Genomic DNA, 13056 nt, shown 5'->3' with positions numbered 1-13056 from the left:
CGGGCGACGAGTAGGCTGGGATGGGACTGATTCCGACTTTGCTAACAGATAGTCTCGACACGGCGACGATGTGCAGTCTAAACAGTATAGTATGGGAGTATAGTATAGTAATGTAGTAATATAATGTACATGATATATTCATCTAGTTCAGCTATTCACATAACAAGACAATCGCCCTCGCTCTGCCGTACATTCGAGCGTGACAGACGTGTCTTTTGCATCCGGGTTCCTCCCCGTTTGAGGTCTTCGAGACGTTCGCGCGCTTTCGGGAATCCTTGAGCTAGAGGGAGTGAGTATGCGTTTACAAGAGTGTGTCAGGTAGAGAACATACCAGCCGCTCGCCAATACCAGCGTTTAGCATCATCGAGATTGGAGGCGGTGCCGATGCCCACCTCCGTGAAGTAACCCATGGCGTACTCTGCCTTTGCGAGACGGGCGCTCGCCGCCTTGCGAGCCCAGAGGTAGGCCTCTGTGTCTGATTGTTCGAGGATGCCGTCCGCACCGGTGAGATACCAGCCGCTCAGGGCGAGTTCGCTCTGATGCTCGCCCTGGGCGGCGGCTTTGGTGTACCAGAAGATACTCTGGCGCTGGTCGACGGGTAAATCCAAATGGCCGTGCTCGTAGGCCTGGCCCAGCCGGAACTGGGAGAACTTGTAGCCCAGCTCGGCGGCGTCGTGGAAGAGTTGGCGTGCGTAGTCCTCGTCGCGGACGATGATGTCGTTGGGCGCCGCGCTCTCGTACATGAGAGCCAGCTCGTGCAGGGCGTGCGGGTTATCTGCATCGGCGCGGTCGGCGGCGCGTTTCAGCCAGGAGATGCCCTCGCGCGGGTTCCGTGCTTGGCCCAGAAGGCCCTTGAGCATGATCATCCCCATCTTGTACATGGCGGGCGGGTCGCCCAGGGCCGCGGCGCGCTTGTACCACTGCACGGCTTTGAAGGGGTCGCGTTTCGTGCCCCCGCCTTCCTCGGTGCCGATCTCGCAGCACACGGCCACCCGGTAGGCAGACTGCGGATGGCCCGCTTTCGCGGCGGAATGGTATAGCGAGAAGGCTTCCTTGGGGTCCGCGGCCAGTCCGAGCAGGCCCTGCCCGTAGCAGTCTGCCAGGAAGAACTGGGCGTCCGGATAACCGTCGTGCGCTAGCTTCTTGACCAGCTTGTACGCGTCCACCACGAATTTCTCCCGCGTCTTCGCCCGCGTTTTGGCGTCCACCCGCCGCTCATCGCCCACTAGCACCGTCGACGCCTCCACCAGCTTCTTCACCAGCGTCAGCGCCGTCTTGTAGTCGTTTGGCCGGCTGCGTACCGCCACTTGCAGGTCCGCTAGTTCTTCCCGTGTCACGGGGGTAGACGGCACCGCTGCGCTTTTGCCAGTACCAGCACCTGCACCTGTAGGAGCAGCACCGCCATTACCGCCACCACCACCATTACCAGGACCACTAGCAGGAGCAGAAGGAGGAGGCATTTGTTGCGCAGGCGTCTGTGTTAGATTACGCGGAGGAACCCCCGCTGCCCCAGGCGCAGGGGAGTTGTTATACTGTCGAACAGGCATCGGCTTGCTGCCCTGGTCGAGACCCGGCCTGAACGGGGCCGGAGGGTGTGATAGACCGTCCGGGTTCTCGAACGGGGCAGACTCTTCCGTTCCACCTGCCCCCTGATTGATCCGGTACGGGCGCGGAGGCCCATTATTGCTTCGCAGGGACTGCTGTGGGGTCGGCCCGCGTGCAGGGTACCCGCCGCGCAAGTCACCGTAACCTCCCGGAGGACCGCGAATGCTCACAGGGCTCTGCGGGGAGGCGTATTGCATCGGGTCACCATATCCTGATTGCTGTTGCCCGCCGCCGCCGCCGCCGCCGCCACCGCCTGGTGTCGGTCGGTTCGATCCGTATCCCGTGCGGCTGTCCTGGCGGCCCACCGGAGGAGGCATGGGGGGAGCGGCTTCAGCGTCGAGTCCAAACTGGAAGCCAGCATTGTCGAACTGATTAGTCGTGGTAGTAGCGCCCGCGCGGAGGTTAGGCTGTGAGCGTGCCCGGTGAGCCTGCGCGGCAAATCCTGGATTGTACGCCGCATATCCGGGTGCTCCACTCCCAGCTCCAGCTCCGGCCGGGGGTTTAGGCCTGGGATCTTCCAGACCTGGCAGATGCTCATCGATCGGGGTGCCGTGACCACCTACATCCGGCATTGCGTCGAAATTGGGCATGTCTGCCTCGTCATCGTCGTCCTCCTCCTCCTCGATGTGGGCTGTCATCGCTACCGGAGGCTCATGGTAGCTGTTCAACACGTCATGTGGCGAGGAGTAAGGGTCCCGATCGTGATATGATAGCTGTGATGAAGCACTCTGCGGGTAATACCCTGTTGACGAAGCGACGTTGGTGTTCACTCGCGGCGCTGTCGGACGAGGGGCGCCGCCACCAGCTGTACTGGGTCGTGGAGGAGGGACGGTAGATTGCAAGACAGGCGTATAGGTGCGTGTTGGGGGTGCGACGGCGGGGTCCCGGTAGGTGCTTTGTCCGGGATACAGTGGTTGGGCGACCGGAGGGGGGAACGGCGCGGCCGACTCGGCGGGCACGGTTGCGCTGCGGTTAATATGAGGCACCAACGGTGGTTCTTCCATGTTCGGATCGGTATGTGTGCGCTCCAGTCGATGAGGCGGTGGCGCACCGTAATCGTATTCTACTCCGCCGTGACCTGCAGAGTGTGGTGGTCTTCCTGCTCCTCCTGCTCCTCCTCCTCCTCCTCCAGGTCGTACGGGACCACCGGGTTGATGATCATGGTCGTAGGGGCCGGCGGGTGGTGGCCGGCGAGACATATCGTTGCGTCTAGCCTGCGAGTTTGAAGTCCCTGGCCGTTCCGGCGATCTGACCGTGGGGGAGGCCGGGCCTGGGCCTAGATCCAGGGCCGCCATGTCCTTCTCGACAGTCTTTACCGCCGCGGGTTTGCGTTTGTCCTTTAGCGGAAAACTGGGGAAGGGGTTATCCCACGATATATTCTCGGGCGAGGGCGGAGGGTGGATGGGTGGTCGAGGCCCTGTTGCATCGTTTAACACCGGTTCAATCTTCTCTCCCACATAATCAAATAAAAACAAAGAGATTCTCTCTCTCTCTCTCTCTCTCTCTCTCTCTCTCCTTTTTTTATCTCACTCACCCGGTCTGCTCTGGCCCCGTGGCCGGTCCCGATGCCTCGTATTGTCCTGCGCTGTCCCAGGCCTTTCGTTCCTGGAAGCAGCGCGACGGTCGTCATAACCAGCTGGCGGCTGCTGCTGCTGCTGCTGCTGCTGCTGTTGTCTCCCTCCACCATATGCATAGTTCTGGCTGTACTGTTCTTGATGTTGCTGGTGATGTTGTTGGTGCTGGTAGTCCTGATGGTGTTCGTGTTCGCCATACCCAGATGGCTGCGATCGCGACCGTCCCTGAGGCGGACCGTACGACTGCTGGGCACCGCCATATCCGCCCTGTTGACTGTTGTACCCGGGATCATGATACCCCCCTCCATTATCGCCGTAGTGGTTATCATATTGATTGTCATAACCGGAATCATGATATCTCTGGTCGTGGTAGTAGCCGCCATTATTCGCAGGGGCCTGATGCTGCTGGTGTTGCTGCTGGTGTTGCTGCCATCCTGTAGCCGCCGGGGGAGCGCGCTGGTCGTACCGGGAGGGCGGAGGCCGCTGCTGCGAGCGCTGGGGGTATGCCATGTATATCCAAGCGTGTGGAAGAAGAAGAAGAAGAAGAAGAAGAAGAAGAAGAAGAAGAAGAAGAAGAAGGATCTATAGGTCGCTTTTTATGATTTTTGATGGAGAAAAAATTGGCTTGGAGGTTGGTTTTGGTGGTGGCTCTCGGTCAAAGGCCCAGGCGCATAAAGGAGGGAGACGAAAAGAAAAGACAACACAGACTCCAGGCAAGGCTCTCGGACAGAGAGACGATAGACACGACTATCCAGCGATCTTCTACAAGAACGAGACACCGATTGAGTCTGTCAGAAACGAAGAGAAGAAGGACCGAGGGCGAAGGGGGGAGGAGGAGGTGGGGAGAAAGAAGTCAGCAGACGTGAAGATCGCCGGTCTCGAGTCAATAAGAATAGATAGAATAAATAGAATGAAATGATGATCCACGACTGTAATCTCGACGACACAATGGCAATTGGCAAAGGACAAAGGAAGGGCAACACGCGAGAAAGACTCGTTCGTGTTCGCTTTGAGGGGGAAGAAGTCGGTTAAGGAGAGCGAGATTAGATAATGAGAGTCGTTTTATTTAGTGGTTATAATAGACGACGTTATTATTATTATTATGATTATTATTATTATTATCAATTGGTCCTTATAATAAATGCTCCATAATATCCACAGTAATACCCTGAACCAAAGGGTCTATGGGTATGCTCTTATACTATTACTGTCCACGTTTCTATAGTTCCAAGACTCATGATATGAAGCTGGATAATAATACAATAATTATAATAAATATAGGTTTAATTGTTCTACTAATGCTGTTCCTGATACTAGTTACCTACCTAGGGTTTATGATACATTGTTGATACAAGATGACAGGGGGGGTTTCATCTATTGGTTGATCAATAAGAGAATAATAGTATTGATATTATCTATTAAGTAATAATTCTCTAAAAGAGTACCTGTATAGCTACTCTGTAGAGTATTCTTCTATACCCAGTAGAATGTGGACATCCAGCTCTGAAGGGAAAAAGAATTCACTATAACTACTAAAGGTACACTGTTCAAGACTAAACAACTACAGCCACCTGTCGAACCAGTCGAGAGCCTGTCTGTTCGAATCCTCCAAACACTTCCTCTCCTTGGGATCGTCGGGATTGCCTCGAACAGCAAACCCATGCCGTCCAGGCGTATAGACCCGATGCTCCATGGCCGGCAGCGATCTGCCCGCCTGTCTCTCCTGCTCAAGCACGGCCTCCACTTTATCCTTGGTCTCGATCTTGACTCCGAAATCCTCCAGCCCCCATCCATAGCTGACGGGGACGACCAGGTGTTCGACATCCCGGGGGATCACCATATTGCTCGGATGCAGCGCCACCACTGCATCCACCAGAGGAACCTTGCCCCGGCCATCGATTTCCACCATCTTGCTCTCCTGCGCCGCCCGGATCGCATATCTGCCCCCCCAGCAGAAACCGGCCATCCCGATCTTCACCGCGGGGGCAGTCTCCCGTCGCAGCGCGGTCAGGAAATCCACACACACTTTCTCTGTAGGCCCTTCCTTGTGCCGCATGAACCATAACGCAAGCGAGGGCGCGTTGGCAAGCATCCCCGAGTAAAACGACAGAGAGGACTGTTTCGTCACGTCGACGGGGATCGCCACGTCCGCGAACTTCAGCCGTATGGGATCCCCCTCGAAGAAATCAGGCAAGTAGACCAGCCACTCGCCCGACGCGGCGTATCCGTCTGCTATGAGCTTGTTGTTCGGTAGCTTCAGCCCGAAGATGTCGCTGTAGATCACGAGGATTCCGCGCGGCGTCTCTGTGTTGCCGACCACGTAGGTGTTGAGTCCGTGGATTATCTGTTCGGTTCCTTTCGGGAGGCCTTTGTGGATTGAGCCCTGAGAGTATATTAATAAAGCGAAAGAAGGAGGGAAAAGATGTGTACCTTGATGCACTCTTCACAGGGAGCCATGAGGAGCAGTAGGAGCAGTAGGAGCAGTAGGAGCAGTAGGAGTGAAAATAGTATTAAAGTAGGAGTAGAAGTAGGAGAATTATTAGAGCGAGAGATAACTTTATATAATGACGTCGTATAACCTGTCGGACGCTTTTCGGACAACTTGACCAGTTGGCTCGGGGCCGAAAACGACGCGAGAAGTGTGCGTATACATAAAATAAGCTTGCTGATAATACTTATAGTAGTATCACTTATAGAATATATTATAGGGTCTAGAGTATGTAGTAGAGTATAGCGTTGTGGTATTTCTGTACTATATATTCGGTTCTATACTTCTGGCAGACTCAACCCAGTTATACCAGTCCACCTCGTCGCCCACATCCCCCGAGTCTTCAGGCCACAGGCACGGTACAAAGTCGGCCATGCCCGGACCGAACCAGTCGGCTGGGGCAGTTGGGGGAAGAGGGGGAGCAGGGGGGTTGCCCGGGTAAAGTCCAACGCCAGACATGATCGGCTGGTTAGAGTGGACGACTTGGTTGTCTATGGAAACCACTCCGCCAGCGACGAGCTGCCGCCAGCGCTCGCGAAACAGCTGGACAGCGTCCGATCCGGCGGGGAACGGACCCGGACTGGCCGGCACAGGGATCCGACGGTCGTCGCGCTCCAGCTGCTCCGCGACGGCAGGGTCGCGGTTGATCCGGGCGAGTTCTGCCTGGCGATGCTTCCGAGCCTTGGACATGAGTTTGCGCAGCGGCACCCAGATACGGCGGCTCTTGTCCGTGTACGACTGCGCGGGGATCAGCCAGCTGCTGTGCAGTGCCACCCAGGCACGCTCCACCATGGGCGACCACGGCCGCCGCGAGACATCGATGAGCAGGTAGACAATTGCGTGCCAGTGCGTGTACGTCTGGTAGCCCCAGCGCCACTGGCGGCAGCGCGGCTCCGCATTCAGCGCGTGGTTGTACTCGGCCACCTCGATCGCCGCGGTCAACAGCTTGGCCCGGACCTCATCCGAGAAGCGGTCGCTGGGCGAGAAGAACAGCACGGGCAGGTAGATGTAGAGTGTCATCTTGGCCACGACCAGCTGCGTGATCGTCACCGCCACCCAGTGGATGACACGGCACGACTCGCTCGCGTACTGTAGGTACTCCTGCTGCAGGTGCTCGTACATCGCGTTCAGCAGCTGGCTCTGTCGGTCTAGACCCGTGTCCTCCTTGCCCGTCAGAGCCATCATCTGGCGCACATGACCACATGTGCTGAAGGACATCAATGCAAACGACATGTCAGTCAGGCCCTGGCGCTCCGCGGGCGCCTGCGCAGATTCGGGCCCGATATCGCTGTCGTTGATATTCAGCGGCAGCCTGGTGTCAAAGCTCCCGTCGGTAATCGTGAACTCGGTTCCCTGGTCCTCGGAGGCTCGAATGTCCAGCATACACACACACCACCACGCCCTCCGCCGCATCTCGATCTCGTACGGGCTCAGGTGCGGGAAGTGGCTGCCATCACGTTGCAAGCCGAGCGCCTGGGCCATCCGGATCAACAACCCCATCATCATCCACACAAACCGCGGGCTCTCGTGGCGCCGCAATAGACAAAGGAAGATGGCGAGTGCCTGTACCAGGACTAGATCGGGTTCATTGAGGAAATCGGCTGCCGCAAGCGCGTACTCTAAACCTCGCCGGTATTTTACGTTTAGATCCTGTTTGCTGGACCCGAAGTTGGTCATGACCTGACTATTATCAGTATTTCTCCCAAGACTATAAATATATATATATGCAACTCACGTCGTCTTCCTCCATCGAGGTGATTGCTGCGTAGTAGATCGAGAGCATCAGGGCCTCGTTGGACGGGGTGAGACTGGCCTCGTCGCTGCCACGTAAATCACGCACCATCCGTGTAATGGTGGGCATGTGGAGGATTTGCAACGGAAGGTTCACATTCTCGGCGAACACCTCCAGTAGAAAAGGAATCTGTGACGGTAATGGGCGAAAGTCCGACAGCTTGGACCCCGAGAGACCCAGATTATGTCGGAATAGAAACGCATGTCGTTCTAACGGCGTTGACTCCAGCTCTGCCCTGTCCACAGCTGGCTCCTCCTCATCCTCTGACGTATCCGAATCGTCGCCCGCAAGACCATGGGTTTCCATCTTCAACACATCCAACTACAAATCGTTAGAACGAATTTTCTAGTGCATTTATTTTCTCTCTTTCTCTCTCTCTCTCTCTCTCTCTCATGTACTCTACTTACCTCGTCGCTGACGCGAGACCAGAAGCTGCTGCTGATGTAACGGCTCCGGTTGGCATCCTCGAGGACAAGCCTACCGAACTGCTTCTGAAAACTGCTTGCCTCCGAGGCAGGCGACGACGAGCTCCGTTGCTGGTGCTCCGCGTTACGGTCTAGCCCAGGTGAGCTCCCCGCGACAGAATTCGCCGTGCTGTGAGCCTGCTCCAGCTGGCCGTTCAGTTCCGTGACGAGGGCCTCGAGCGTCCGTAGCCTCTCCATGACCTGGTCCACGCGAGGATCGGCGGTTTGTGCCGCCGCCTGAGGTACCTGGGATGTCTGATTGTCTGACGATTCTGATGCTACTGCAGTAGCAGCAGCACCGTTGGCGATGCGCTCGAGACGACGCGCCCAGCGGGGCGGGTGGTCACTCGAGGGCACGACGCAGACGATATTCGCCCGCCGGCAATTGGAACATGGCGACAGCTTGTCACACCGGACTTTGCGGCTTCGGCACGTCACACAGCTCCGCAATCTCGGCGCAGAGGCTGGGTTCTTCCTGGCGAGGGCGGGCGAGCTCGCGTGTTTCTCGGACACTGAAGCCGAGATCGTCCCGGACATGCTGTTCACAGGCTCTCAAAAGGCAGCCTTGATTAATTATTAGTTATCGCATACGCTTCTTTCTCGCTCTGCCTCGCTTTACCCGAGGGTATTTTCCCTTCTTTCCAGACCAGCTGCGTGAAAAGCAGCAAAAGACTTCGGGCTGCAGCCTGAATCTTGTGAAAGCCGTCAGGTTAGTCATTGATTAGTAATCATGAGCATAACCTTTGTACTGGCGATGACCGAACAGAACTCGAAACTACTGAGAACTCCATTTCCACTGCTCATATACTGATAGGTTTTAGGTATTAATAATAGATTTTCGTCTGTCATGATGGTGGCAGGTTAGTCTAGCCACAAGGGCTCTCTCTATACTAGCAGTATATCATTCCACTTGCCAAGTATGTGCTGTTCTACGATGACAGCTGGGATGGAGTAAGTATTGGCACAGAAAGAGCAGTACTTTGACCGAGTAGCCTGCCTATAACTTCAAGATGTGAGTCCAGATTTGAATAATTTATGTCTTGATGGCTTCACTAGCAATGAAGAATAACCATGTCGGCAGATGCGTCTAACCCCGGGTTGTCCGTAGGAAGACGACGAGGTGCATTTGGAAGTCCATCATATCATATACAATCACTTTAGCTACCTTGGCAGTTAATAGCTAGTAAATAGTGAACCAATAAATATACTTACAGTACCTACTACTATGTAATTTGATAGTGGAGCAAAGGAGCAATTAACTAGCAGCGGGTAGTTAACGTAAGCCAAGTGGATAACGTCAGCGATTTTGGTCTTGTTATCTTGGATAATCATTCCGTCATCCCTTCTTCCTGTCTCAGTTTCTATACACACACCATGACTACCGCAGCGGTGTTCGGTTGTACAGGAGCCGTGGGCTCTCAGATCCTCGCCACACTCCTCGCCGGCGACGCATTCTCCTCCGTCAAGACGGTCTCGCGGAGACTCCCCAAGAACACCGAGTCTTCCAAGCTCCAGGCCATCGAGGAAGGCGACACTTCAAAATGGGGCGGCATGATCACCTCGCTGTCTCCCAAGCCGTCGATTGTCTTCAACGCCGTCGGCACCACCAGAGCGGCAGCCGGGGGGATCGAGAACCAGTGGAAGATCGACCATGACTTGTGCGTGGAGAACGCCCGAGCAGCCAAGGAGGCCGGAGTGAAGACGTACGTGTTCATCTCTAGCGGCGGGACCCGAGGCTTTCTATCTCGCTATGTGCCTTACTCGAAGATGAAGATCGGGGTGGAGGATGCCATCCAGGAGCTTGATTTCGAGCAGGCCATCATCCTCCGGCCAGGTATGATTATCGGGAGGGAGACTGCCAAGGCTCCCTTCTTTGAGAGCGTTGTTGAAAACCTGAACAAGCTAGGACAGGGCGTCCAGGATAGGATAGGTAAAAGCGCAGAACTCAAACCTTTTGAATATCTGCGAATACTTTTACTAACTCGTTGAAGGTCAAAACCAAACCACTATCGGTAGAGCAGCTGTGGCAGCTGCTCGGATGGCCGAGGAGGGAAAAGCACCGTCGAAATACTGGATCCTGGAACAGGCTGATATCGTCAGACTGGGCAGAGACGAGTGGAAGGAGTAAGAGGCTTTATTGGGGTTTTATTACCGTGTAGTATCATACCTCTCTTATAGCGACACTACTCACTTAATTTGAATAATTGATTCTCTTCAGCTAGACTATAAGTATATGCTATCAATGTGTAATGAGTTGTTCGAGTGTAGTACAGTAAGGCTGCCTGCTCAGACTGATTATTTTAATAACCATGTACACGTGATGCTGCGCCACCGCCCGCGCCACTAATATCACAGCCACACCAGAACTCCGCGCGAATCATCACAGCTTCATTGCTCAGACCGAGTGACGACCTGGCAGGTTCTATTCCCCCCTCTGCAGTTTATTCTTCTTTTATCTTGGTGTTTTCGGCATTTATTACCGCCATAATGTCCCGGGCAGGTACCTGGCTAAAGATGCTCATTGCGTAAGTGGTCCTACCTTCGTGCAATTATCCTATTCAAGCGCATCTAGCTCAGCATCATACTAATGGGCTATGCAGAGGCGCGGCAGTTACGATCGGAGGCCCCGCGTTCGTGCAATATATCCGACCGACAGACGAAGAGCTCTTCAAACGGTATAACCCGGACCTACAACGCCGCAGTCTCGAGGAAGGGGAACGTCGCGCGCAGGAGTTTGACGAGTACGTGACCAAGCTGAAGGAATGGTCGCGATCGGACAAGTCGAGTAAGAGCGTGCAAATTTTTATTTTTATTTTATTTTATTTCGTGAGGCCATGCTAATGGGCTTAGTCTGGCTGGCCGCCCAGGAACAGGAAGAACAGAAACGAGTTCAGGTTGAGGCGCAGCGGGCCCAGGCCAAGGACGAGGCGAGGATACAGCGGGAGGAGATGCGGAAGGAGTTGCTGGGAGGGAAATAGATAGTCCTTAGGTAGGGTACCTAGGGTCATTGTTTTGATGGATAGGTTTTAACTATTGTCTGTACTTTACTATCAAGGAGTTGGGTTGATATTCAAAAGCATTATTCACTGTATATAGCTATACAACAAACCATTGATTCAGGGAGTCTTTTCGACCCAATCACGCGGGTATACAGAGTACTCTTTATACCCATATCTCGTTCTTCTATTCTGAAGTACTCGTACGAGAAGGTAATAGAACTATGTCATTGTCAGGTACTGTAATCTTAGTGAAACGGTTGCCACGTGAGTTACTATGGAGTACCTAATGCACGATGCTAGTACCGTGCCTTAGGCTTTGCAGTCAATCAATAGAAGCTTCATGAATGAGCAAGAGTATGTAGCAGAGCCAATGGAATTTTAGACTATAAATAAATCCAGATGATAGAAATACTGGTAATTAGGTATGCCTGCCTAGGAGTACCCATTTGTCTATTGAGTTGCCTGGCAGTGCCAGACTTAGCCATAAATAGCCGTCACGTGACTCCATCCCGGCCGGACCGAAACGCCTCCAAATTCTAGTGAGAGAAGGAGGTGGGCGGCGCTTTATCATCACACCCTGTCAGCTTTCCCCAACCCTCGTCACACTATCCCATCGCTACCCGTTGCTCCGGTCGCCCACCTAGGTGCTCTCTGCAGTTGTCTCTCTGATATTCCTATATCTTCTGCCGTCCTTTGTGCTTTGAGAGCCGTTTGCCTGTCTTCCGTGGATCTCCCTGCGGGCCAGCACCCAAACAAACCCTCCGTCGCAATCACCCGACAACCGCTGGTCAAGTCCTTGCCAGTTTCTTACAGCCCATTGCTACTACCATAACCAGCTCACTCGTCGCCATGTCTGAACAGCCTTACGATCCGTATATCCCTTCTGGTGCGAATGGCGCCCACGAGGCGAGCGCCGCGAGTGGCGGTAACCAGAGGACGGCCGCCCTGCAGAACGTGAGTCTCACCTTGTCTTGATCTCAAAAAAAAGAAAAAAAAAAAAAAAAGGGCCATCAGCCTGCTAACATGGTGTGCTAGACCATCAACGACACCGTCAACGTGATGCGTGAGAACATCAACAAGGTATCGCAACGTGGCGAGCAGCTGGATTCCCTGCAAGACAAGACAGACAACCTGGCCGTGTCCGCGCAAGGGTTCCGTCGCGGTGCGAACCGGGTGCGCAAGCAGATGTGGTGGAAGGATATGAAGATGCGTGTGTGCCTGGTTATCTGTGTCATCATCCTGATCATCGTCATCGTTGTGCCGAGTACGTCAATTCTCCAAAACACATGTCTTTCCCGCATACTGACTGCCTTCAGTTGTCACCGTCAAGAAAGGCTAAGCCGCCGAGACATGCGTTATGCTTTGGAATGGTTTTCTGTTGTGGAGCACTGATTTTCTTATTGTTTTTTTTTCTCTCTTTTCTTTTGTTATATTTCCTTCTGGCCGCTAATACCTTCTGCTTGTTGGGGCGTAGACTTGACGCCTGTTTTCACGACCAACCGGTGTTCTGTTTTCTCCCTCCCTCTGTCCTTTCCCTCGCTCTCCGCGAGTCCTGTCTCATTTACTTCCCGGATGAGCCCATGGCAAATGAACGGCGAGATGTACATGATATACTCTAACTCTAGTGATTCCATGGTGGACCGCCGATTTGCGGTGACGCCTTGATAATGACCCTCCTCTACTGTTATCCCTGTACGGAGTAATGCAGACAGATGCCAGACACCGCCAGAACAACTCCTACGTAACCACTTCTCCCCCCGTCCAGCCTCCCAAGCCTGCCTAGGTAATTAACGGACAAGCCGAGCTCCACCGTAACGTAACAGAGGGCAAGACATTCTCCGCCATGACTAAAAAGATCTGATAACGACGAGGAAATGAGCGGCCTGAAGAATCAAGAATAGATTAGACGTGCCTCTAATATCTGCTTTGGCCATTATTAAGCCGTTTAACCTACTCCGTATTCCCTGTTCGACTATTGCTGCTCCCAAGGATCAATTATGCACCAGGCACTGACTCATCGGGTCCGCCTCCGAAAGTCGCAGCCGAGCGAAAAGGAAAAAGTCCCAACCGACCTTTAAGCTCTCCCCTCCTCCTCCTCCTCCTTCTGTCTTCTCTCCCCTTTCTCTCTCCTCCC

The 13056-nt window shown here is 54.1% G+C and overlaps 7 protein-coding genes across 7 annotated transcripts; 4 read left to right on the top strand and 3 right to left on the bottom strand.

The window, feature by feature from the left end:
* Positions 1–70: 70 nt before the first annotated feature.
* On the bottom strand, positions 71–3276 carry ASPZODRAFT_136579 (hypothetical protein). Its single transcript, XM_022724092.1, has 3 exons — positions 3140–3276; positions 332–3022; positions 71–280 (listed from the first exon to the last, which is right to left on the bottom strand). Exons 2-3 carry the CDS (start codon positions 2802–2804, stop codon positions 156–158), a joined length of 2598 nt encoding a protein of 865 aa, XP_022577548.1. The 5' UTR covers positions 2805–3022; positions 3140–3276; the 3' UTR covers positions 71–155.
* ASPZODRAFT_1206591 (hypothetical protein) lies at positions 3036–4228 on the top strand. Its single transcript, XM_022721257.1, has one exon. It carries the CDS (start codon positions 3171–3173, stop codon positions 3765–3767), a length of 597 nt encoding a protein of 198 aa, XP_022577547.1. The 5' UTR covers positions 3036–3170; the 3' UTR covers positions 3768–4228.
* Positions 4229–4740: 512 nt separating this feature from the next.
* Positions 4741–5636, bottom strand: ASPZODRAFT_154788 (hypothetical protein; the record flags this gene model as incomplete). Its single annotated transcript, XM_022726130.1, has 2 exons — positions 4741–5562; positions 5610–5636. 2 exons carry the CDS (start codon positions 5634–5636, stop codon positions 4741–4743), a joined length of 849 nt encoding a protein of 282 aa, XP_022577546.1.
* A 207-nt stretch (positions 5637–5843) lies between these two features.
* ASPZODRAFT_136578 (hypothetical protein) lies at positions 5844–8392 on the bottom strand. Its single transcript, XM_022724091.1, has 3 exons — positions 7867–8392; positions 7403–7780; positions 5844–7347 (listed from the first exon to the last, which is right to left on the bottom strand). The coding sequence occupies exons 1-3, from the start codon at positions 8119–8121 to the stop codon at positions 5932–5934; spliced, it is 2049 nt and encodes a 682-aa protein (XP_022577545.1). The 5' UTR covers positions 8122–8392; the 3' UTR covers positions 5844–5931.
* Positions 8393–9105: 713 nt separating this feature from the next.
* ASPZODRAFT_169627 (hypothetical protein) lies at positions 9106–10051 on the top strand (the record flags this gene model as incomplete). The annotated part of the gene is made up of 2 exons (XM_022726900.1): positions 9106–9853; positions 9915–10051. The coding sequence occupies exons 1-2, from the start codon at positions 9298–9300 to the stop codon at positions 10049–10051; spliced, it is 693 nt and encodes a 230-aa protein (XP_022577544.1). The 5' UTR covers positions 9106–9297.
* Positions 10052–10257: 206 nt separating this feature from the next.
* ASPZODRAFT_169626 (hypothetical protein) lies at positions 10258–11075 on the top strand. Its single transcript, XM_022726899.1, has 3 exons — positions 10258–10448; positions 10524–10708; positions 10774–11075. The coding sequence occupies exons 1-3, from the start codon at positions 10411–10413 to the stop codon at positions 10899–10901; spliced, it is 351 nt and encodes a 116-aa protein (XP_022577543.1). The 5' UTR covers positions 10258–10410; the 3' UTR covers positions 10902–11075.
* Positions 11076–11529: 454 nt separating this feature from the next.
* ASPZODRAFT_136575 (hypothetical protein) lies at positions 11530–12369 on the top strand. The gene is made up of 3 exons (XM_022724090.1): positions 11530–11876; positions 11958–12186; positions 12239–12369. The coding sequence occupies exons 1-3, from the start codon at positions 11772–11774 to the stop codon at positions 12259–12261; spliced, it is 357 nt and encodes a 118-aa protein (XP_022577542.1). The 5' UTR covers positions 11530–11771; the 3' UTR covers positions 12262–12369.
* Positions 12370–13056: the final 687 nt, after the last annotated feature.

Source organism: Penicilliopsis zonata (assembly GCF_001890105.1).
Source record: "Penicilliopsis zonata CBS 506.65 unplaced genomic scaffold ASPZOscaffold_21, whole genome shotgun sequence".
NCBI classification, from domain to species: Eukaryota; Fungi; Ascomycota; class Eurotiomycetes; order Eurotiales; family Aspergillaceae; genus Penicilliopsis; species Penicilliopsis zonata.
Note: the sequence above shows the minus strand (reverse complement) of the source record. Positions and strands in the feature narration are given on the sequence as shown.

Excerpts from the sequence above, each read along its gene's own strand:
- ASPZODRAFT_136579 (XM_022724092.1), bottom strand. The coding sequence starts at position 2,804 with ATGTCTCGCCGGCCACCACCCGCCGGCCCCTACGACCATGATCATCAA. Across the intron at positions 281-331 it reads CTGGTATTGGCGAGCGGCTG|CTCAAGGATTCCCGAAAGCG; the intron begins GTATGTTCTCTA and ends CACTCCCTCTAG.
- ASPZODRAFT_1206591 (XM_022721257.1), top strand. The coding sequence starts at position 3,171 with ATGCCTCGTATTGTCCTGCGCTGTCCCAGGCCTTTCGTTCCTGGAAGC.
- ASPZODRAFT_136578 (XM_022724091.1), bottom strand. The coding sequence starts at position 8,121 with ATGGAGAGGCTACGGACGCTCGAGGCCCTCGTCACGGAACTGAACGGC. Across the intron at positions 7,781-7,866 it reads GGTCTCGCGTCAGCGACGAG|TTGGATGTGTTGAAGATGGA; the intron begins GTAAGTAGAGTA and ends AACGATTTGTAG. Across the intron at positions 7,348-7,402 it reads CCTCGATGGAGGAAGACGAC|GTCATGACCAACTTCGGGTC; the intron begins GTGAGTTGCATA and ends GATAATAGTCAG.
- ASPZODRAFT_169626 (XM_022726899.1), top strand. The coding sequence starts at position 10,411 with ATGTCCCGGGCAGGTACCTGGCTAAAGATGCTCATTGC. Across the intron at positions 10,449-10,523 it reads TGGCTAAAGATGCTCATTGC|AGGCGCGGCAGTTACGATCG; the intron begins GTAAGTGGTCCT and ends TGGGCTATGCAG. Across the intron at positions 10,709-10,773 it reads GTCGCGATCGGACAAGTCGA|TCTGGCTGGCCGCCCAGGAA; the intron begins GTAAGAGCGTGC and ends TAATGGGCTTAG.
- ASPZODRAFT_136575 (XM_022724090.1), top strand. The coding sequence starts at position 11,772 with ATGTCTGAACAGCCTTACGATCCGTATATCCCTTCTGGTGCGAATGGC. Across the intron at positions 11,877-11,957 it reads GGACGGCCGCCCTGCAGAAC|ACCATCAACGACACCGTCAA; the intron begins GTGAGTCTCACC and ends ATGGTGTGCTAG. Across the intron at positions 12,187-12,238 it reads CATCGTCATCGTTGTGCCGA|TTGTCACCGTCAAGAAAGGC; the intron begins GTACGTCAATTC and ends GACTGCCTTCAG.